The sequence below is a fragment of the Dendrobates tinctorius genome, unplaced genomic scaffold (assembly GCF_039654945.1).
Source record: "Dendrobates tinctorius isolate UK_male_01 unplaced genomic scaffold, ASM3965494v1 ptg000039l, whole genome shotgun sequence".
Classification (NCBI taxonomy): Eukaryota; Metazoa; Chordata; class Amphibia; order Anura; family Dendrobatidae; genus Dendrobates; species Dendrobates tinctorius.
The window spans coordinates 17,103,591-17,126,500 of NW_027361707.1; the positions used below are offsets into that span (position 1 = coordinate 17,103,591).

A 22,910-nucleotide genomic window follows, 5' to 3' on the forward strand; every position below is an offset into this window, starting at 1 on the left:
GTATTGAGAATGTGGGCGATGCGGCAGCCGTTTCTCAGGCACTGCAGCATGAAATCAACCATGTGCTGCAGACTCCCAACTGGCCAAGAAACAAACGCTGTCCCCTGCTTGAGGCGTCATCTCTACCTGCTCTGCATCACCCCACCCTTGCTCTACATACTGACTACTAGAGCACTGTGTACCTCCCTCCTCTGGAGAGATGTCTTCCTCCTCCATTGACTCCTCCTCATCCTCCTCACAAAGTGTCCCCTGCCTAGGCCTTTGTGAGGAACCACGTTGCGCAGACTGTCCAGAAGCCGATGGCATTTGTGACTCCTCATCCTCCACCTCTTCCAAAACCTCCTCCCTCAGTGCTTGCAGTGGTTTTTGAAGCAGGCAGATAAGGGGGACATATCAGAGATAATCGGGGTGCTCACTGTTTATAACCTGGTGCTCAGAGGTCAAAATTCAATAGCGAATGTAGTACATAAAACCTTGGCACACAAAAAGAATGAATTCAAGTGATCCAAGATCAAAGTTTATTACGTATCATTATTCCTTATAATGAAAGACTCAAAAAAATTCTTTTAAAGTGATTCACAGAACAATAATTCAACGTTTCGGCTATAATGCCTTTCTCAAGAATTTATCTGTGGGAATAATGATCCATAGACATCAGAATGAGGTTCATCTCATAAACCACACAAACGTGGATTGTCACGACACGGAGCACACTGCATGGGCAGCTGATACACACCAACATGCGATCCCCTGACTTATACATGTGGCAATCCACGTTTGTGTGGTTTATGAGATGAACCTCATTCTGATGTCTATGGATCATTATTCCCACAGATGAATTCTTGAGAAAGGCATTATAGCCGAAACGTTGAATTATTGTTCTGTGGATCACTTTAAAAGAATTTTTTTGAGTCTTTCATTATAAGGAATAATGATATGAGATAAGGGGGACAGTCATGCTGACTAGTGCATCATCTGCACTCACCATCTGCGTGGAATCATCGAAGGCACGCAAAACGTGGCAGATGTCCTTCATAGAGGCCCACTCAGTGGTGGTGAAGTGTGAACGGCGTGCAGTGCGACTTGTTTGCGCCTGATGCAGCTGGTACTCCATTACTGCTGCCTGCTGCTCACACAACCGCTCCAACATATGTAACGTTAAATTCCACCTGGTGGGTAGGTCACATATAATGCGATGTTCCGGAAGGCGGAATCGGCGCTGCAGAGCTGCAATGCGAGATCTTGCCATGCTGGAACGCCGCAAGTGAGCGCACTCTATGCGGACCTTGTGCAGCAGTGCATCAAGATCCGGATAGTCCCTCAAAAAACTCTGCACGACCAAGATGAGCACATGTGCCAGACATGGGATGTGAGTGAGGTTGCCTAGGCCCAGAGCTGCCACCAGTTTTCGGCCATTGTCACATACTACCAAGCCTGGCTGGAGATTCGCTGGCACAAACCACACGTCGCTCTCCTGCTTGATGGCATTCCAGAGCTCCTGCGCTGTGTGGCTTCGATTCCCCAAAGAAATTAATTTCAGTATGGCCTGTTGACGTTTGGCCACGGCTGTGCTCATATCAGTCGTAACAGGTAAGCGTTCACGGGTCCATGTGGAGGTAGACCGTGACTGCTCCTGCAGCAGATTCTGAGGAACTGGAGTATGAGGAGGTGTCAATGTGTACAGACTGGATTCCTGCAATCCTTGGAGTTGGCAGAACACGTACAGCGCCACTCTCAAGATCTGTACCTGGCTCCACAACATTTACCCAATGGGCAGTGAGGGAAAGGTATCGTCCCTGTCCATGGTTACTGTTCCACGCATTGGTGGTCAGGTGGACCTTGCTACTGACGGCGTTTAGTAGCGCATGTTTAATTTTTCCCTCCACATGCTTTTGCAGGGGCAGGGGCGGCTTGCCTGCTGAAATAAAAGCGGCTGGGCACATTGTATTGTGGGACTGCCAATGCCATGAAGTTACGGAAGGTGTCAGTCTCCACCAGCCTGAATGAGAGCATTTCAAGTGCCAGTAGTTTTGCAATGCCAGCATTCAGAGCCTGTGCTCGGGGATGGTTTGCCGAGTATGGCCGCCTTTTCTCCCATGCCTGTGCTATCGATGGCTGTAGAGTAGCCTGGGAGTGTGAGGATGACAGGGAACGTGGTGCTGTGGGTGTAATTACACTAGGTCTCTGTACAACAGTACCAGAGGTTCTTCCATGGCGATCCTGTGAGGAAGCCAAACAAGCTGTGTATGAGCTGGAGGAAGAGGCTACAACACGAGCTGAAGAGGTGGTAGGTGGTGCTGTAGGTTGGCCTACGTCTTCAGTGTCTTTGTAACTGCACCACGTGCTTGGTCCGCACATGTTTCCACATATTTGTGGTATTGAGGTTGCTGACACTTTTCCCTCTTTTGACTTTCTGATTACACAGCTTGCATTTGACAAAGCAAATGTCATCTGCAACTGTGTCAAAAAAGGACCACGCACTGCAAGTCTTGGGAGCGCCCGATTTGGGTTTTGGAAGAGGAATGCTCCTAATGGGTGCCAAAGTGGAGGCTACAGGCAACCAAGTCTGCCCCCTCCCTCTCCCTCCCGTCTTGGCCGTTTGGGGAATCTCTTCCTCAGAGCTGCTCCCACCACCTTCCTGTTCCTCACGCCATGATGGGTCAAGGACCTCATCATCTACACTACCCTCTTCAAACACCTGCTTCTCCTGGATAGTCTCGCCAGCACAGTACGCACCAGAAAGTGGCACCTGAGTCTCATCATCAGATGGGTACTGAGGTGTGCTGACCATAGGCACTGGTCCACCCGCCTCTTCAGATTCAGAGAGACAAAGCTGTTGCACATCACTGCATACTCCCTCTTCTTCACATTATAGAATGCTGCTTGGCTGGCCCCCTCTTTCCAAGCCAAGAGATTCAGAGAACAGAAGTAGAGAATGAGATGGCTCCTTTCCAGGGCTCTCTGACTGCCTGGGCAATTTGGCAGGTGATGAAGAGACAGATGGGTGCTCGTCAGTGCTCTGGACCTTAGAGGATGTGGAAGTAATTGAAGTCGATGCGTTAGCTGCCATCCATCCGACAACGGCTTCAATTTGTTCCTCCCACAGCAGTGGGGTACGGCGAGCTCCTACAAAGCTGCGCATAAAGGACTGTTCCCTGTTAAAACTGGGGGATGCTGAGTCACTGGTGCCCGCAGCAGGCACAGAATCCCCACATCCTCTCCCTGCTGAAACTCCACGCCCACGTGCCTTACTCCCTGCCTTCTTCATCTTGGTAGACTGATAAAGATAGGCAGAAAAGTACTAAGGGCTTAGTGTGCTTATTCCTGAACAGCTGCTAACAGCTATAAGAAAGACTAATTTTATAAAGTGTGTGGACTACACTTTAATATGAGCTAATGTGGCCTACACAACTGTAAAGTGGAGTGTTTGGTGAACTTTATTTACGTGGTTTTTTTTTCAAAAAAACAAAAAGTTTGTGACCAAAGATGTAAAAGCGATAGTATCACAAACTTTTTGGAGCTATTACAATGCAGGAAGGTAACCTACAATGCAATAGATGAGGCTCCAAAAAATAGGCTAATACTAATCTGGCTAGGGCTGCAGGGCACAAGCCAGCAAAAAGGCTCCTCTATCTACTCCTATATAGTGTTTGCAACCAATCTAGCTGGATACAGATGGAAGCACACTAATAGAAATTCAGGAAAAATAAGCAGCACTACAACAAAAAAGGACAATGTATGAGGCAGTGACGCACACTGAGCGGACTACAACCAGAGGTGGCTGCAGAACATACTACAGCGTGAGCTGCACTCACACACAGAGACCTCACAGACAGCCGTGAACAGTGCAGAGAACTGTGCACTAGCACTGAAAGGCTGCAGAAAGGCTCCGCTGTCTACTCCTATATAGTGTTTGCAACCAATGTAGATGGATATGGATGGATGCACACTAATAGGAGAAATCAGGAAAAATGAGCAGCAATAAAAAAAAAAAATGTATGAGGCAGTGACGCACGCTGAGCGGCCTACAACCAGAGGTGGCTGCAGAACACACTACAGCGTGGGCTGCACTCACACACAGACCTTAGACAGCTGTGAACAGCGCTGCAAGGCAAAAGAAAGCTTCACACAGGGGTTGCTAAAGTAGCCTGGGTAAAGCACGATATAGCAAATCGCTATCTCTAACTGTCCCTCAGAGTCAAAAGAGCAGCGTCCTGTCCCTAACTAAATTCACAGCAGAGTGAACCCAAAATGGCGGCGGCGGCTTTTATAGTGCATCATGACATCATTTCAGCAGCCAATCACAGCCATGCCATTAGTTAACATGCCTACATGCCTAACAAGATGTGCCCACACTTCTGAGGATTCATCATTGGCTGAATCAAATCAAACTGGCTCATAGCATTATGGGAACTTCCAATTCCGGTATTTGATATGCTAAAAGTAACGGAACTCAGTATCGGAATTCCGATACCGCGAATATCGGCCGATACCCGATATTTGCAGTATCGGAATGCTCAACACTACTGATGACACCATTTTTTCACATACATGTATAAACATGGAGGCTTAAGGGGAAAAATGTGAGCACTATGAACTTTTCCCATTTCCCTCTAAGGTCCTGTGATCACAGCAGCATCAGCACAGATTCATAGAATCGTAGAGTTGGAAGGGACCTCCTGGGCCATCTGGTCCAACCCCCTGCTCAAAGCAGGATTCGCTAAATCATCCCAGTCAGATGTCTGTCCAGCCTCTGTTTGAAGACTTCCATTGAAGGAGAACTCACCACTTCTCGTGGCAGCCTGTTCCACTCATTGATCACTCTAACTGTCAAAAAGTTTTTTCTAATATCTAATCTGTGTCTCCTCCCATTCAGTTTCATCCCATTGCTTCTAGTCTTTCCCTGTGCAAATGAGAATAAAGATGATCCTTCTACAATGAGACAGCCCTTTAGATATTTGTAGACAGCTATTAAGTCTCCTCTCAGTCTTCTCTTTTGCAAACTAAACATTCCCAAATCCTGCAACCTTTCCTCATAAGACAGGGTTTGCAGACCGGTCACCATTCTGGTCGCTCTTTTCTGAACTTGCTCCAGTTTGTTGATGTCTTTTTTAAAATGTGGTGTCCAAAACTGGACACAATATTCCAGATGAGGTCTGACCAAAGAGGAGTAGAGGGAAATAATGACTTCACGTGATCTAGACTGTATGCTTCTGTTAATACATCCTAGAATTGCATTTGCCTCTTTTGCTGCTGCATCACACTGTTGACTCATATTCAGTCTGTGATCTATTAGTATACCCAAGTCTTTTTCACATGTGCTGTTGCTTAGCCCTATAGATTATAGCAAGCTATTTCACTATACATTGTAGGAAGGGGGAAAATTAAAAGCGCTTTTGCAGTTTTTGCTTGACTGTCGTGTCCAAAGATTACAGCAGCATTGACACCGGTTCAAGCAAGATGTCTCTCCCACTAAAGTGTAGGGAGAGGGTGAATTAAAGAAACTTCTATAGATGTGAGCCATTGTGAACCATGCTGGATATATATTAATATGCCCCCTGACGAAGCTGCGGGTGAAACGCTCATAGGGGTTCTGGAACCGGGCTACAAACTTAAGTTAAAATGGCCAGGCAGGTTTACTAAAACTCTAGAAACACGTGTAGGGGTTCTGGGACCGGGACACACACATTTAGTTAAAATGTCCAGGCAGGTTTATTAAAACTTCAGAAACCTGCTTAAGCATAAGCAAACAAAAGATAGCCTTTTCTGGCACACAGTGAAAACACAAACTATAAAGTGGATACAATATCGCGGGTTCACCCACTCAGGATAGTGTCCGGTTCTTTAGGCCTTAGCACAGACCAACACACAGGAGATCTACACATCTCCAGACCCAGAAACTGAATGAGACATTCGGTCTCCATTTTATCTGCCAAACCACACCCTTAGGGTGGGGATCTGTGAGCGGTCATTCCCACCCATCTCTTTTGACTGCTCATAAAACCTGGCCCTGGAATGACCTATTAACTCTCTCAGCACTATATGTGCTGAAGCATGCTTTCCAAGCTCACATCACCGAAGCTACCAACTGCAATGACACATATCTCCCCTCAAGGACCCATCCGTCGGTCATCTTACAGCATGTATAGCCTTAATTTGTGTTCCCCAATTTCTAAGCTTTTATCCATAGTAGTATTAAACACTGTCAAATTTTCAGGTGTAGATATATTTTTAAAACTTTTATAAAGATTAAAACTTGTATAAACTATAAAAAATATGTATAGTTTACTTTTTATTTAAGTGGTGAAAAAAATGCTGAATTTTCTGTGTAAAAATCTTTTGCATTTGTCACCATTTTCCGAGACCCATAGTGTTTTCATTTTTCATGCTCTGGGGCTTTGTGAGGGCTTATTTTTTGTGCTCTGAGCGGCGTTTTTATTGATACCTTTTTGGGGTAGATCTTTTGATTGCCTCTTATTGCATTTTATTACAATGTTGCGGCGGACAAAAACATAATTCTGGTGTTTTTTTTTCCAAAACGCTGTTTTCCTATCCGATTGATTTCTTTATATTGTTATTATTTTTCAGTGGGGCAAAAGGGAGCTGATTTGAACTTGAGAGGTTTTTTCCATTTTTGTAAAACTTGTTTCTCTTTTTATTGTTTTTACTAGTTTACTTAGGCGACTTGAAGCTGCGATCATCTGATCTCTTGTACTATGCATATCAGGGCTTCACAAATCACGATCTTCTATGAACCCGACCATGAGTATTGGAATGATCAGCTTAGGGGTCTTCAGCAGACCCTGGATGTAAGGACAACCCATAGCAGCCCCCCATCGCATGACAGGGGCGCCGATGGAAGGGATTTATAATGTGCCTCTAGCCGGCTTGTTTTAAATCCCGCTTTGAGAGATTGACAGCTGGATTCAGCTAGTGAACAGCTGTGGGTGGAGATTTGATCCATCCATGGCTGTGAAAGGCATATGACAGCTGGCTAAATCACGTCATGTGTGGGGAAAGATATGTGCTCAGTGTTGGAGCTCATATCAAAGTCAGTGACACAACATATGATGTAGAAATATATGTCATAGGTCATGAAGGGGTTAATATGTGCCTGCCTTTTTTAACAACCCCCAATCTGTGGATGTCGGGCACTCAGACCATCCTCATGGAGTCGATTTCTAACCTTTTGTGCAGACACATGAACATTTGGGGCCTGCTGGAGGTCATTTTGCACGGCTCTGGCAGTACTCCTCCTATTCCTCCTTGCACAAAGGCTGAGATAGCGGTCCTGCTGCTGGGTTGTTGCCCTCCTACAGCCCCTTCCACGTCTCCTGGTAGCGCCTCCAGCCTCTGGAGAGACACAGAAAACCTTCTTGCCACAGCTCGCATTGATGTGACATCCTGGATGAACTGTACTAGCTGAGCCACTTGTGTGGGTTGTAAAGTCCGTCTCATGCTACCACGAGTGAGAAAGCACAACCAACATTCAAAAGTGACCACAACATCAGCCAGAAAGCATTGGTACTGAGATGTGGTCTGTGGTCCCCACCTGCAGAACCACTCCTTTATTGAGGGAGTCTTAATAATTGCCAATAATTTCCATCTGTTGTCTATTCCATTTCCACAATAGCATGTGAAATTGATTGTCAATCAGTGTTGCTTCCTAAGTGGACAGTTTGATTTCACAGAAGACTGATTTACTTGGAGTTATATTCTGTTGTTTAAGTGTTCCCTTTATTTTTTTGAGCAGTGTATATTAAACTACATTGCTATACTGCATGACTAACTCAGCTGTGCAACAGTTTCCGACTCCTCTACCAAAAAGACAACTGGAAAAGTGCGATCCATTTGCAATGTTCCTCATTATTTATTTCATACGCTTCGAATTCTGTAATAGAATCACATCTAGAACATCATACGCAACTGTTAAGTAAAAATGCAATGTGAAATACAAACAGAAAAAAAAAAACCTTTGTACAAAACTGTAAAAATTAGGCAGCTACATTAGACTGACAGTATCAAAATCCCAAGCAAAACGGGGTCATTGTGTTTGCATGGCTTAAACAAAGCTGTATGTGCGAATATTCCCAGTGGTTAAACATACAGAACTGTACAGTTAGTCAGTATTTTTTTTACATGGATGATATCTCCTGCTGTGTTATGGTTACAATAAAAAGACTAAAAAATAAGTTAAACATATAAACATACATAAAGTTATCTACCGCATACATAAAATTGTTCACATTTCATCGGTGGCAAAGTCATTCTTGGCATTGTGTCTAGATGACGGTTGGCATGTATTAAACTCACAGGCTACAGCTTCAAAATAAATAATGCAAAACCATGCACAACATACAACTAAATGGTGGAAAGTAACAACCAGATAGCTACAAGACAAAAGCCAATGTCTCTAGTCTAATACAGTGATGGGTGTGTTCCATGCTTTAAGGTGAGGCGAGTCATTTCCGAGCACTTCACCACACTATGACCATCTTTTTCCTATACAAAACAGACCATTTTTTTAACATTTTATTATTATTATTATTATTATTATTATTATTATTTTTCATTAGTAGCAAAAACATTGTGGGCTCAATAACACTGACATAGAATTGAATAACGTTCTGGTGAGTATCAATTTTCTCCATTTCGAATATATTCAGCCGAGGCTTGTGATGTTTGAGCGACCTCCTGGCGGGGCAACGATGCGGTGTCCTGTGCGACGAGGGTTACTATCGTCAATCTGTGCACCTGGTGCGTTCAAAGGAATAATAAAGACATATTTTTATTATTACAGAGTTGGTACTAATCTACAGTATTTACATGTTTTATTCCATCAGAGATGATAGTGGTCTGTGGCCGCAGCACTGAAGCAGAAGAGCCGCCTCTTACCGGTGGCTCTTCTTCGGATTAGTCAGCCTGTCTCATGTGGGTCATGCTGCTAAGATGACATAGCAGTAGGTTTATTAATCAAAAAATAAAAAAACAGTAGTAAGGTAAGAGGCGGGAGGCGGTACTCTCGCTCCAGTGCAAAATTGGTCAAAAAAGCAAACTGATAGAATACATTTGGAGTGATTCAAATAAGCTAGGAAGGAGTTTTAAAAAAAAATTTCCTTACCTCGGCCCCCTTAATACCTCTCGACTTTTCTTCAGTCCGCTGATCGGCTCCTCTGTCTTCTATCTTCTTCTCTTTCTAGAGCTCCAGCACTCCCTTTCTTCACTAGGTCACATGCTGTCAAAGTGGTGAGCGACACACATTGATGTCATGTGATAGTGTGGGCCCTAGTGAAGAACAGGCCAGGAAGGAGAAGAAGAGAGAATATAGAAGACAGAGGAGCCAATCAGAGGACTTTTCGGAACATGGAAAAGTAGAGAGATGTACGAGGATAGGTCAGTATGAGATTTCTATTTACCCCTTCAAAATACTCAGAAACTAGGAAAATGGTGGCTGACTCCATTTTGCTGGAATTTGCACATAAAGAATCATTAAAAATTTGGATTACGACAAATAAAAAAAATTTCCAAAAAAAAATTGTAAGTAATTTGATTTATTGAATCTATTAGTTCGTCTTTAATCATGGATAGTGGAGACCACTCAGGGGTGGGATTCAGCCGGTTCTCCCCGGTTTGGTAAAAAAAGCAGCCGGTTCCCCGAACCGGGGAGATTCACAGCCGCGATCCGGAACTGTGTGCGGCTGTGCCCTCTGTTCTGTGACGCGGCCGGCAGCAGACACAGACGCCCGTGTCACAGTGTATCAGGCAGGGAGCTGTGCACGGCCGTCACACAGCTGACAGCTGCACAGCTCCCGCTCCCTCTTCTTCCGCGTCAGGTGTCGGGCCTGCGCGATGACGTCATGGCGCAGACGCCATGTACCTGGACGCTGGCTGCAGAGAGGAGCTGCTAAGAAGCGGTTGTGAGTTTGTTTTTTTTAAATAAATTCAGTGGGTGAGGGGGCAGCACATGATGGAGGGGGGAGAATGGGGCTGCACATGATGGAGGGGGGTGAATGGGGCTGCATATGATGGAGGGGGGTGAATGGGGTTGCACATGATGGAGGGGGTGAATGAGGCTGCATATGATGGAGGGGGTGAATGGGGCAGCACATGATGGAGGGGGGTGAATGAGGCTGCATATGATGGAGGGGGGTGAATGGGGCTGCATATGATGGAGGGGGGTGAATGGGGTTGCACATGATGGAGGGGGTGAATGAGGCTGCATATGATGGAGGGGGTGAATGGGGCAGCACATGATGGAGGGGGGTGAATGAGGCTGCATATGATGGAGGGGGGTGAATGGGGCAGCACATGATGGAGGGGGGTGAATGGGGCAGCACATGATGGAGGGGGTGAATGGGGCTGCATATGATGGAGGGGGTGAATGGGGCAGCACATGATGGAGGGGGGTGAATGGGGCTGCATATGATGGAGGGGGGTGAATGGGGCTGCACATGATGGAGGGGGGTGAATGGGGCTGCATATGATGGAGGGGGGTGAATGGGGCTGCACATGATGGAGGGGGGTGAATGGGGCTGCATATGATGGAGGGGGTGAATGGGGCAGCACATGATGGAGGCGGGTGAATGGGGCTGCATATGATGGAGGGGGGTGAATGGGGCTGCACATGATGGAGGGGGTGAATGGGGCTGCATATGATGGAGGGGGGTGAATGGGGCTGCACATGATGGAGGGGGGTGAATAGGGCTGCATATGATGGAGGGGGGTGAGGGGGCAGCACATGATGGAGGGGGGTGAATGGGGCTGCATATGATGGAGGGGGGTGAATAGGGCTGCACATGATGGAGGAGGGTGAATGAGGTTGCAGATGATGGAGGGGGGTGAATGGGGCAGCACATGATGGAGGGGGGTGAATGGGGCTGCATATGATGGAGGGGGGTGAATGGGGCTGCATATGATGGAGGGGGTGAATGGGGCTGCACATGATGGAGGGGGGTGAATGGGGCTGCATATGATGGAGGGGGGTGAATGGGGCTGCATATGATGGAGGGGGGTGAATTGGGCTGCATATGATGATGGGGGGTGAATGGGGCTGCATATGATGGAGGGGGGTGAATGGGGCTGCATATGATGGAGGGGGGTGAATGGGGCTGCATATGATGATGGGGGGTGAATGGGGCTGCATATGATGGAGGGGGTGAGGAGGCAGCACATGATGGAGGGGGGTGAATGGGGCTGCATATAATGGAGGGGGGTGAATAGGGCTGCACATGATGGAGGGGGGTGAATGAGGCTGCAGATGATGGAGGGGGTGAATGGGGCTGCATATGATGATGGGGGGTGAATGGGGCTGCATATGATGGAGGGGGGTGAATGGGGCTGCACATGATGGAGGGGGGTGAATGGGGCTGCACATGATGGAGGGGGGTGAATGGGGGCTGCACATGATGGAGGGGGTGAATGGGGCTGTACTTGATGGAGGGGGGTGCGGGGGCTGTACATGGTGGAGGGGGGTGAGTGGGGCTGCACATGATGGAATGGGGGGAGTGAGGCTGTACATGTAGTGGGGCTGTACATGATGGAGTGGGGGGAGTGGGGCTGCACATGATGAAGGGGGAGGGGGGATGTTCATGATGGAGTGGGGAAAGTAGGGCTGTACATGATGTAGTGGGGAAAGTAGGGCTGTACATGATGGAGTGGGGCTGTACATGATAAAGTGGAGGGAGTGGGGCTGTACATGATGGCGTTGGGTTAGTGGGGCTGCACATGATGAAGGGGGAGTGGGGCTGTACATGATGGAGTGGGGCTGCACATGATGATGGGGGAGTGGGGCTGTACATGATGGAGTGGGGCTGCACATGATGAAGGGGGAGTGGGGCTGTACATGATGGAGTGGGGCTGCACATGATGAAGGGGGAGTGGGGCTGTACATGATGGAGTGGGGCTGCACATGATGATGGGGGAGTGGGACTGTACATGATGGAGTGGGGCTGCACATGTTGAAGGGGGAGTGGGGCTGTACATGATGGAGTGGGGCTGTACATGATGGAGTGCGGCTGCACTTGATGATGGGGGGTAAGGGGGATTGCACATGATGAAGGGGGACTGCACATGATGAAGTGGTGGGTAAGGGGGACTGCACAGGATGAAGGGGGGGGTAAGGGGGACTGCACAGGATGAATTGGGGGGGTAAGGGGGACTGCACAGGATGAAGTGGTGGGTAAGGGGGACTGCACAGGATGAAGTGGGGGGTAAGGGGGACTGCACAGGATGAATTGGGGGGTAAGGGGGACTGCACATGATGTGGGGGTAAGAGTGACTGCACATGATGGTGGGGGGAGTGGGGCTGCACATGATGAAGTGGGGGGTAAGGGAGACTGCACATGATGAAGTGGGGTGGGTAAGGGGGACTGCACATGATGAAATGGAAGGGGGATAGGGGGATTCAAATGATGAAGGGGCACTGCAGATTAAATGAGGGGTGAGAGGGGACTGCAACGGATGAAGTAAGGGGACTTCAAATTAAAGTGGGGGGACTGCAAATGATGATGTGGGGGAGAGGACGGGGGACTGCAAATGATGAATTCAGTGTGAGTGACGGGGCACAGCAATTTAATTCAAGGTGAGGGGGTGAGGAGAACAAATTATGAATTGAAGATGGGGGTGTGGAGAGCAAATGATCTATCTAGAGAACAAATAAAGAATTTTGAGGGTGGGGGAGTAAATGATATATTGAATGTGGGGTAGAACAGTTGATAATGAATAGAGGGTGGGAGAGAAAGACAAGATAATGAATTGAGGTGGGAGGGGCATGTAAATATAATGAATTTGGGTTAGGGTTAGAGCGGGAGATACATAGTGGGGGGGGCGTTGAGGTTGAAGTGCCTGGTAATGAATTGGGGGAAAGAGTACATGTGCTAATTTATATATTAAATGGGGAAAGTGGCATTTATAGTTAGTGGGTGCACAGTGGTGAATTATAGTTTATATTTGGAATGGTGGGTTGCATAATAACCAATTATGTATTAATGGTGGGTGCACGTCTGTATTCAGATGTGTAGAGTAGAAGAAAGGGAAAAAGTGGGGAATGTGCTCTGGAAGCCGTGCTCTAGGTAACTGTGTTATTTCATGCAGAGACGAGTCCTGGCTGGAAGAAGTGATGGTGGTCTGTGCTGGATGAAAAAGAAAAGCAAAGATGAAGGACTTCAACTAGAGACGTCACTGGTGAGTCAGTGTGTTACCTGTACACTGACAGTAAATACAGAGTTCCTGTATTGTTTTTCATTAATGATCAGTATTGTAGTATTCAGTCACTATCTGGTGGTAATATATGGTCTGGTCATGGTGTGACGCTATTTGTTCCTTGTATGTATTTATAGGTCACTATGTGGTGGTTATATGTGGTCTGGCCATGGTGCTGCGTTATTTGTTCCTTGTATGTGGTATTATTCTGTGACTATGTGGTGGTAATATGTGGTCTGGCCATGGGGCGGCGGTATTTGTTCCTTGTATGTGGTATTATTCGTTGACTATGTGGTGGTAATATGTGGTCTGGTCATGTTGTGACGATATTTGTCCCTTGTATGTGGTATTAATGGATGTTTAAAAAAAATATAAATGTATGTGACTCATTCCCTTAAAGAAAAATACATAAATCTATATTTATTTTTAATAGTTTAGAGTAGAGTAGGGCTCGGCCGAAAGAGTCTCCCGTGTCGTAGTATCAGCTTAAAAATTATTTTGGCCAGAACAAAAGCTGCTGGTTATATAAGTGATTTGGTGTTTGATGGGAACTGTTAATATCAGAATGTAGTGCACAGCCTGGCCAGCCGGTCAGTCAAGTGAGACAGCTGCATAGAAATATATGCAGCTGTTACACTCGGGTCAGGAGAGCCGCTGGCCAGAATGTGCACTGTTCTGATCTCATTCCAATTTATTTTTTTTCAACTGTTTGACTGCGCCCCTACTTGTATGTTTGAGGAAAAGGTGTGTGTAAATGTGTGTGGCTTAAAAATGGGCGTGTATTAAAAATGGGCGTGGCTTAAAAATGTGTGTGGCTTAAATGGATGTGGTTTTCTTACACATAAACACAGAACCTGTTGTTAAAAATTTGAATCCCACCCCTGAGACCACTGTAGTGTTGGCGCTGACGTGGCCAAACTATATCACCTTTATTTCTCTCAGACCATTTGACTTGATAACAGGATTTGAGTTTAGTCCTGCTATCATGGTAATCCAGAAAAATTGGGTGTTTGGCAATTTAATATTTCAGGGAAAGTCATCATTTTCTGACTTTTCACAGTGCAGAAGGCAGCAGCATGTGAGCATGTATCAGGGACGTTTGTTCTGCTCAAGGGTGACACTATAGATAGTACTTTAGGTTGTAATTTAGGATGATCCCAACTGGGCGTTACCAAAGATTTGTCAGTGGGGGCGTGTACTTTGTTCTCTGCATGAGGCTGACCAATCATATGCAGGAGGTGTCATGTCTGGGGAAAAAGAATACACCACACCTCCAAAAGGTCAGATGAACATGCTTTCTCCTGTGAGATGTAATGATAGACAGCCCTTCTTTGTGCAGCTATTATGTAGTATAGAGCAAAGCTGAGAATGATTGCAATCACTTCTTGTACTTTTCAGCTACAGCAGTTAGTGTTGAGAGAGGGGGAATATAGCTGAGCTGACAACACTGTAAGAGGAGAGCTGCAGAGACAGTTGTAATCACACTCAGTTGTTCTCCCTCTCCCCCCACACTGACTACCATGAGAGGCAATATGGAAGTGTCGGTAATGACAGGCAGTTCTGCTCTACACAGAAGTTGCAGAAATCAAGGCTGAGAGCAGGGCTGTCTATCATTACATCTCACAGGAAGAGGCATGTTCTTCTGACAATCTGTGGGTGTGTTCGTTTTTAACCCTGCATGACACCTCCTCCTTATAATTGATCTAAGTCATAAAGGAAAGGAAGCACACTACTCCACATAAGAATGTCTAGTAACAGTTGCGCTTCTATAAAATTATAACCTAAACTTTACAAGCTAACATCTCCACAAATGAAATAGAAAAATTAAAAAATAAAAAAACGTGTTTTTTTTCCAGCTCTGCAGCCATTATTCCATGATGTGGGCAGTTTAACATTCTTAAACTTGTGTGAAAGGTCCTCTTTAAAGAGGTTCTCTGAGAAATACGATAAAACGAATCAAATATTTTTAAATATTCAACATTTTTCTAAAAACCTTTATTTAGCAAAAAAGTATGCTTTATCTAATGCAATTTCTATCTAGCAGTATGTAGCCCGTCCTAGTATAAGCTGCATGGAAAGCATTTGGAGACAGATAAACCATATTTTTCGGACTATAAAACGCACTTTTTTCCTCCAAAATTTTGGGTGAAAGTGGGGGGATGTGTCTAAGGGCTCATACTCACTTACATGTAGAAATATATGTAGCCGCACGCTCCAGTCCGAGTGCCGGCGATCTCGTGCGAGTCTCTCACAAGTGAGTATGAGCCCTTATACTCCGGATGTACCTTATAATGTGGCTGTGGATAAGGGGTGTGGCAACAGTGGACCAGCGGGTCATAGGAGGCAGGAGCCGGCTGCTGAACCTAACATGTGTGCCCGTTCTGTTAATGAAAATGAACATTAACTGCTCCCCATGCACATAATCAGGCCTACCTCTATGCTTTGCAGTCAGTGTCAAGAGGTGGGAGGGACTTTGGAAGTGGAGATCAGTGAATATTTATCTTCTTTAATAGCGGGCACATGTGATTGCCCAGCTGCTGCAGGCGTATGCGGCTAATAGTGTGCCCGCTATTAAAGAGAATGAATATTCACTGCTAAACATGCCCATAATTCCAGACGTGGGGGGCAGAGATATCCCGGCGGCTGACCTCGGCATGTGGGGGCACGTGGCAGTGACGCCATGCGCTGCATACACGCTGAAATCAGCTGCTTACATCAGCACAGGATGCAGCGCTGCGAGGGAGAGGAAGAAAGGTGAGTAGAATAATTTATATTTTTATGTGTGCACCATGATGGAGGACCATGTATACCAGGATGGAGGGGCCATGTATACCAGGTTGGAGATGGAGGCCATATATACCAAGATCGGGATGGTGGCCATGTATATCTGGATTGCGACATATATAACAGGATGGGGACATATACTGTATAAAAATAATTACCGTACAAAAAACCCCCACAAATTCATAATTATGTGAATCGTTTTACCTGATAAACTGAAGTTTGATTGATGAAGATTCCTGATTGGTGGAGGCTGGGGTTTGGAGGGGGATGATTTAGCTGAAGGGGCAGGAGTTATATACTTTGGATTGGCTGGGACTTCATACACTGGTCCATCATACATCCCGCGGGACACGGCTTGCAATCCGCTCACCTATAACATATTCGCTAATTAATAAATTAATAATTAATAAACGCCTCCCTTCTGGTTCAGTATTGTTGTCCCCCTATCTGATATGTTCTGATGTCAACTGTATGGAAATACGATGATAAATAATACTGCCATACAGCTGCATACATAAAAACGCTATAAAAAGCAATCCATTGCAAATATATGTTCTTGCTGCCAAGTAGTTGTGCCATACCAGGCCTAGATCAGTATCATCATACAGTATTCAAATGTCAACAGCTAATTACATATAGTAATTGAAAGACATAAATTAATCACTATTAAAGGGGTTGTACACCTTTGGGCATTCCTTCTACAGCCTATATAGCCTCACTGTCTATTGCTGTCCGGAGAATGAGTTACAGTCATATGTTAAAGTTTGGGCACCCCTATTAATGTTAACCTTTTTTCTTTATAACAATTTTGAATTTTGCAACAGCTATTTCAGTTTCATATATCTAATAACTGATGAACTCAGTTATATTTCTGGATTCAAATGAGGTTTATTGTACTAACAGAAAATGTGCAATCTGCATTTAAACAAAATTTGACCGGTGCAAAAGTATGGGCACCTCAACATAAAAGTGACATTAATATTTCGTAGATCCTCCTTTTGCAAAAATAACAGCCTCTAGTCGCTTCCTGTAGCTATTAATGAGTTCCTGGATCCTGGATGAAGGTATTTGTGACCATTCCTGTTTACAAAACAATTCCAGTTCAGTTAAGTTTGATGGTCGCCGAGCATGGACAGCCCGCTTCAAATCATCCCACAGATGTTCAATGATATTCAGGTCTGGGGACTGGGATGGCCATTCCAGAACATTGTAATTGTTCCTCTGCATGAATGCCTGAGTAGATTTGGAGCGGTGTTTTGGATCATTGTCTTGCTGAAATATCAAGCCCCTGCGTAACTTCAACTTCGTCACTGATTCTTGCACATTATTGTCAAGAATCTGCTGATACTGAGTGGAATCCATGCGACCCTCAACTTTAACAAGATTCCTGGTGCCGGCATTGGCCACACAGCCTCAAAGCATGATGGAACCTCCACCAAATTTTACTGTGGGTAGCAAGTGTTATTCTTAGAATGCTGTGTTTTTTAGCCTCCATGCATAACGCCTTTTTGTATGACCAAACAACTCAATCTTTGTTTCATCAGTCCACAGGACCTTCTTCCAAAATGTAACTGGCTTGTCCAAATGTGCTTTTGCATACCTCAGGCGGCTGTGTGGCGTGCTTGCAGAAATGGCTTCTTTCGCATCACTCTCCCATACAGCTTCTCCTTGTGCAAAGTGCGCTGTATTGTTGACCGATGCACAGTGACACCATCTGCAGCAAGATGATGCTGCAGGCCTTTGGAGGTGGTCTGTGGATTGTCCTTGACTGTTCTCACCATTCTTCTCTGCCTTTCTGATATTTTTCTTGGCCTGCCACTTCTGGGCTTAACAAGAACTGTACCTGTGTTCTTCCATTTCCTTACTATGTTCCTCACAGTGGAAACTGACAGGTTAAATCTCTGAGACAACTTTTTGTATCCTTCCCCTGAAAAGCTATGTTGAATAATCTTTGTTTTCAGATCATTTGAGAGTTGTTTTGAGGAGCCCATGATGCCACTCTTCATAGGAGAATCAAATAGGAGAACTACTTGCAAGTGGCCACCTTAAATACCTTTTCTCATGATTTGATACACCTGGCTATGAAGTTCAAAGCTCAATGAGGTTACAAATCCAATTTAGTGCTTCAGGAAGTCAGTAAAAAGTAGTTAGGAGTGTTCAAATCAAGAAAATGATAAGGGTGCCCATACTTCTGCACCGGTCAAATTTTGTTTAAATGCAGATTGCTCATTTGAATCCAGAAATATAACTGAGTCCATCAGTTATTAGATATATGAAACTGAAATAGCTGTTGCAAAAACCAAAATTGTTATAAAGAAAAAAGGTTAACATTAATAGGGGTGCCCAAACTTTAACATATGACTGTAACTGAGAATCTGTCATTGAGCTCTTTCTAACGGTCCAATGGGAGCATTTGTAACTCTTTTAATGTGTTTTTATCCTGTGCTCCTTTCAGCTGACATATGATTGCTTCAAAGTTGAATGTGAAGGGGGAACAAAGAGCCTGTAAAAGCAAAATGGTGCAAAATATTTAATAATATTCAATTTAAAAAATTATTTTTTAGACCCAAATCCATGTTTTTAAGTAAAAAAAACAACCCAGAGGTGGTGTTCCACATCAGGAGGGAAGACTGATGCTCTTGTGCTATTACACCGGTGTGAATAGCGGTCCAGGATCTGGGGACTGAAAGCAGCAGAAGTTTGGTACAAAAGCGATTACATCTACTCTATAAATGAATACCGTCCTCATAGATAAAGGTTCAGATTCAGAGCCAAGGAGCCATGATGAATCTGGTGGACATACCTTGTTCCTTGTCTTGACGCGCTGATAAATATATTCTGGGAATGGTTTTCGGGGAATAAACCGTCCCATTCCTTGGTTGACATGTAGGTTCCCATCTTCAAACACAATCTTTCCCTGGCTGATAACGATGAGCGGGGCCCCGTGGCACTCCATTCCTTCAAAGATGTTGTATTCTACCGCCTGTTGGTGAAAATAGAGGGATTTTGGGTTCTTACCGTAAAATCTCTTTCTTGGAGCCTTCATTGGGGGACACAGAATACCATGGGTGTATGCTGCTGCTGCTAGGAGGCTGACACTATGCAAAACAAGAAAATTAGCTCCTCCCCGGCAGTATACACCCACCGACAGGCACCAAGCACCTCAGTTGGTGAAAAAGCAGTAGGAGAAGCAACCAAAAACAATGAACATATGTACCAACCCAACAAGGGCCTCGAAGACCCAGCACGGTACAACTTAAACAGGGAGGGTGCTGTGTCCCCCAATGAAGGCTCCAAGAAAGAGATTTTACGGTAAGAACCCAAAATCCCTCTTTCTTTATTGCCTTATTGGGGGACACAGAATACCATGGGACGTTCCAAAGCAGTCCCGAGGGTGGGAACAGCAATAAAAGGAACGACAGAAGGAAGGGCTTAGGTCGGCCGGTGCGCGACCGCCGCCTGCAGAACCTTCCTACCAAGAGCTGCATCAGACGAGGCCTGGGTATGAACCCTGTAGAACCTCGCAAAGGTGTGCAAAGACGACCAGGTCGCGGCCCTGCAAAGTTGTGAGGACGAAGCCTGGTGTCGCACAGCCCAAGAAGCCCGAACAGCCCGGGTGGAGTGGGCTTTCACTCCCGGAGGGGGCCGTTTCTCCTGAAGTCGATAGGCTTCCAGGATGGTAGACCGAATCCAGCGAGCAATTGTGGATTTGGAGGCCGGAAAACCCTTCCAGCAACCCTCAGAAATGAGAAGCGGTCCTGGCAAGGTAAACACGCAAGGCTCTCACTACGTCCAGTTTGTGGAGTGACTTTACCAGAGGAAGAGCAGGCGTAGGACAAAACGATGGAAGGACGATATCTTCGTTAATGTGAAAGGAAGATACCACCTTTGGAAGGAAGGAAGGAACTGGCCTGAGAACAACCTTATCTTGGTGGAGGATAAGGTACGGAGAACGACAGGATAAGGCCGCCAGCTCATAAACTCTCCTGATGGAAGTAATGGCGATTAGAAAAGACACCTGCCATGAAAGACAGAGGGATGTCCTGGATTGATTCGAATGGTGCCTACTGGAGGGCGCCAAGAACAAGATTGAGATCCCATGGATCTATCGGAGAATGATGAGGAGGAGCCACATGGGCGACTCCTTGGAGAAAAGCCTTCACTTGCGTAAGGAAGCTAGATCCTTCTGGAAGAGGATTGCTAGGGCAGACACCTGGCCTTTGAGAGTACTGAGGGATAGGCCCGCATCCAAACCAGATTGGAGGAAAAGAAGAATGGATGGAATGGAGAATGACAGTGGAAGAACCTTGTTATCGCTCTAACGGAAAAAGGCCTTCCAGTACCTATGGCAAATGCGGGAGGAAGCTGGCTTCCGAGCCTTGATCATGGTCTGAATGACCCGGCTGGAAAACCCTGAATCCTTCGGAATTGCATCCTCAACGGCCATGCCATTACACTCAGAGACTGAGAATGCTGGTGGTAACGAGGGCCTAGCGAGAGAAGATCTGTACGGTCTAGAAGCCTTCGTGGGACGTCCACGAGCATGTTCACCAACTCCACGTACCAAGGGCGTCTCAGCCAGTCTGGAGCCACTAGGATGACTGGAATGCCCTCTGACTATCTTTTTTGACCACTCTAGGAATGAGGGCAAGGGAAGGAAAAGGTAAGGCAGCTGGAACTGGGACAACGGAATTACTAGGGCGTCGCAACCGACGGCTAGAGGATTCCTGGTCCTGGCTACAAAGTGAGGAACTTTGTTGTTCATCCAAGATGCCATGAGATCGACGTCCGGGCTGCCCCAACGCTGGCATATTTGACTGAAGACTGTGGGATGAAGGGACCATTCGCCTGACGCTAGACCTTGGCGACTCAAGAAGTCGGCTGCCCAATTTTCCACCCCTGGAATGTGAACAGCGGAGATCGCCGGAACGTGACGCCCTGCCCAGCGCAGGATCCTTGCTACTTCTGACATCACCTGCCTGCTGTGAGTACCGCCCTGGTGGTTTTTGTACGCCACAGCCGTGGCGTTGTCTGACTGAATGCGGACTGGTTTGCCTACGAGGAGATGCTGCCAACGAAGGAGAGCAAGGAGGATTGCCCTGATCTCCAGAAGGTTGATGGGCAGGAGAGTCTCCTAGGCGTTCCAGCGCCCTTGGGCCGTTTTCTGATGGTAAACCGCCCCCCATCCTAGGAGACTGGCATCGGTGGTGAAGACCTGCCACCGAGGCGGAAGAAAAGACCTTCCACGGAGAACTGACGCCGGCAATGTCCACTAAGTCAGCGATTGTCTGACCCTGAGCGGAAGAAGAATGGGGCGGTCCAGAGAAAACGAGGTCTGTCCCAGACTGACAGGAGGAACAGTTGGAGAGGGCGAGAGTGGAATTGTGCGAAGGGCACTGCTTCCATGGAAGCTATCATCTTCCCCAGGACCCTCATGCAGGACCGAAGGGACTTGATCCTCGAGCGTTGTAGAGGCTGGATCCTTTTGGAAAGGGTTGAAAACTTGTCCCTCGGTAGAAACACCCGGGCTAGGTTCGTGTCGAACTCCATGCCCAAAAAGGTCAGACGTTGGGTAGGGCGCAGGATGGACTTCTCCTCGTTGACTATCCATCCGAGGCGGCTGAGGGCATCCAGGGTTATCTGAAGACTGTGAAGACAGTCTTGGCGGGACGAACCCTTGATCAGGAGATCGTCCAGGAAAGGGATGATAAGAATCCCTCTGGATCGAAGGATGGCCGTGACTGTTGCCATCACCTTCGTAAAGACACGGGGAGCGGAGGCTAGTCCAGAGGGGAGGGCCGTGAACTGATAGTGATTGTCCTGAATCGCAAAGCAGAGGTATCTCTGATGCCGCAGAGAAATGGGGATGTGGAGGTAGCCATCCTGTATTTCCACAGAACAGAGAAACTCTCCGGATCTTCACGTGGCTATTGAGCAACTTGAGGTCCAAAATTGGACGAAGAGAGCCGTCCTTTTTCGGGACTACGAAGAGATTCGAGTAGAACCCTAAAAACCGTTCGTTTGCAGGAACGGGAACGATGACCCCTGCGGAAAGGAGGGAGGAGACGGCCTGAAGGAACCCTGGAATCTGTGATCGCTGTCTTGGGGATCGAGACAGAAAGAAGCGACTGGGGGAGAAGAAAACTCGATTTTGTATCCGGATGTGATGATTTCCCTGACCCAAGCGTCGTCGATAATGGATAACCATGCGTCTTTGAAAGAGGAAAGTCTGCCTCCCACCCTGGAAAGATTTCCAGGTGGGGGTGACCCGTCACTTAGATGAAAATCTGCCGGATCGGGAGCCTGAGGACCTGGAGGGCTGACCTCTGGATCTCCAGCGGGGAGCTGGCTTATAAGAAGGCTTTCTCCGGTCTCTGGAAGCAGGATGCCGGTACTGCTGGGATGAACCTTCTGCGGGAGAGGAGGGGCGAAAGGACCTAAATGGCCGAGAAGCCTTCCTGTTAAAGAACCTCTTAGGGCGGGACTGGGGAAGGGAAATGCTCTTTCCACCAGTGGCATCCGAGATTCGCATTCCACGACTTCAACCAAAGAAAAGTATGGCTATTATGTTGCTGTTAGCTCTTGCTACGCACCCAGCCGCGTCCAAGGAGGCAGCCAAAAGGTATTTGCCCGCATGACTAAATTGGCCTGCTAAATCCGCCAGCTCGTCCTGAGGGGCTGCTGCTGAAATGCGTTTGCGCAGAATCTATGCCCAAGCTGAAATGACCTTCGCCACCCAAGCGGAGGCGAAGATAGGACAGAGGGGAGAGTCGGATGCCTCAAAAATTGACTTAGCCAACAACTCTATTTGCCTATCTGTTGGATCTTTAAGAGAAGCTCCGTCCGGAAGGGAAAGAACCGTCTTAGAGGAAATCCGAGAAACTGGTGGATCTACGTCGGGAGCTTTGGTTCATTTCATGACTAGA

The 22,910-nt window shown here is 46.7% G+C and overlaps 1 protein-coding gene across 2 annotated transcripts in view; it reads right to left on the reverse strand.

Moving 5' to 3' along the window:
- Positions 1–7,846: 7,846 nt before the first annotated feature.
- CRMP1 (collapsin response mediator protein 1) overlaps positions 7,847–22,910 on the reverse strand; it is a 111,820-nt gene continuing 96,756 nt past the window's right edge. For both annotated transcript variants that reach the window (XM_073574502.1, XM_073574503.1), the window contains exons 12-14: positions 18,788–18,967; positions 16,189–16,354; positions 7,847–8,754 (exon numbers count right to left, since the gene is read on the reverse strand). In XM_073574502.1, coding sequence (XP_073430603.1) covers positions 8,663–8,754; positions 16,189–16,354; positions 18,788–18,967 — 438 coding nt within the window. In that variant the 3' untranslated portion in view covers positions 7,847–8,662. The remainder of the gene's footprint in view (positions 8,755–16,188; positions 16,355–18,787; positions 18,968–22,910) is intronic.